Consider the following 1727-nt stretch of genomic DNA (forward strand, 5'->3'; position numbering starts at 1 on the left):
AGCAGGCCCTTGAGGGGTGCAAGTCCTTGGGCCTATTCTTGACGCCAGCTTTGGAGGAAAAGCCCAGGTTTCATACACTGTACTGATAGAAATTACTTTATTACAGAGATACTGTTAAGGATCCAGTCCTTGTCCAGCATTTGACACAATTTACGGTATGAGGTGAGACAGAGCAGACACCGTAAAAAGGGGAATGAACACAAGTAGTTGTGTAGCAACACGATAACAATTATTATCACTAGTAAAAGTCATAATAAAAATAACATGAAGAAACAATGCTCAATCCAGTTACGGTAAACAGAAAGAGTCATTTGTGGAGAGATGTGGAAGAATTACCACTGCTTAAAAAGGTCCATGAAATCACTTTCCTAATGGCATCCTTGAGCTCCTTGTTCCTCATGCTGTAGATGAGGGGATTCACTGCTGGAGGCACCACTGAGTACAGAACAGCCAGCACCAGATCCAGAGATGGGGAGGAGATGGAGGGGGACTTCAGGTAGGCAAATGCACTTGTGCTGACAAACAGGGAGACCACAGCCAGGTGCGGGAGGCACATGGAAAAGGCTTTGTGCTGGCCCTGCTCGGAGGGGATCCTTAGCACTGCAGCCAAGATCTGCATGTAGGATAGCAAAATGAAAATGAAACACGCAAAGGCTAAAGAGATGCTGACCACCAGAAGCCCAACTTTCCTGAGGTAGGAGTATGAGCAGGAGAGCTTGAGGATCTGGGGGATCTCACAGAAGAACTGCTCCACCTCATTGCCTTGGCACAGTGGAATGGAAAATGTGTTTCCAGTGTGCAGGAGAGCATAGAGAAAATTAGATGTCCAGACAGCAGCTGTCATTTTGGCACAAGCTCTTTTGTCCATGAGGATTCCATAGTGCAGGGGTCTGCAGATGGCAACATAGCGGTCATAGGCCATGACTGTGAGGAGAGAATACTCTGCTGAAATGAAAAAGGTAAAAGTTAAGACCTGTGCAGCACATCCCCAGTAGGAAATGGCCCTGGTGTCCCAGAAAGAATTGTGCATGGATTTGGGAACAGTGGTGGAGATGGATCCAAGATCAAGGAGGGAGAGGTTGAGGAGGAAGAAGTACATGGGGGTGTGGAGGCGGTGGTCGCAGGCTACGGCTGTGATGATGAGGCCGTTGGCCAGGAGGGCAGCCAGGTAGATGGCCAGGAAGAGCGAGAAGTGCAAGAGCTGCAGCTCCCGCGTGTCTGAGAATGGCAGGAGGAGGAACTCGTTGAGGGAGCTGCTGTTGGACATCTGTTCTGTTGGGCTCAGGAAAACTGTGTAGGGAAAAAAGGCAATAATAGCTTAGAAGAATTTGCTCTGAAATAAGCTTTCCATTTTTCATAGAAATCCTTCTCAACCCCGTCCGAACTCTCAGTAATTTCTTCTTCACACTCATTTAACTCTGCTCTCCCTCTAAGTTCACGGTGGATACGTGATGGAGAGAACAGGACACGGCTCCTGACATGGCAAAGACTCTGTGCACTGAATCCTGCCCTGGAGGGCACCTCACAACCCCAGCAGGACAACAGAGACAGTCACGTGTCCTGACAGTCACAGGGTCTCCTAAAGGGAGAGTCAACCCCTTTGCAGCCCCTCCAATGACGCTGCCCAGCACCCTGGGCACATTGCCCCTCTTCAGACACCTCCATGGCAGGACCTCAGGGTGAGTATCTGAATTTGTAGCTGAAGCCCCAGCTGACTGCCAGGACAA

The 1727-nt window shown here is 49.4% G+C and overlaps 1 protein-coding gene across 1 annotated transcript; it reads right to left on the bottom strand.

The window, feature by feature from the left end:
- Positions 1-307: 307 nt before the first annotated feature.
- Positions 308-1267, bottom strand: LOC148591474 (olfactory receptor 14J1-like). The gene has a single exon (XM_088537514.1). It carries the CDS (start codon positions 1265-1267, stop codon positions 308-310), a length of 960 nt encoding a protein of 319 aa, XP_088393640.1.
- Positions 1268-1727: the final 460 nt, after the last annotated feature.

The sequence above is a fragment of the Tinamus guttatus genome, unplaced genomic scaffold (assembly GCF_059628265.1).
Source record: "Tinamus guttatus ecotype Peru unplaced genomic scaffold, ASM5962826v1 Tinamus_guttatus_pri_ptg000800l, whole genome shotgun sequence".
In the NCBI taxonomy this organism is placed as follows: domain Eukaryota; kingdom Metazoa; phylum Chordata; class Aves; order Tinamiformes; family Tinamidae; genus Tinamus; species Tinamus guttatus.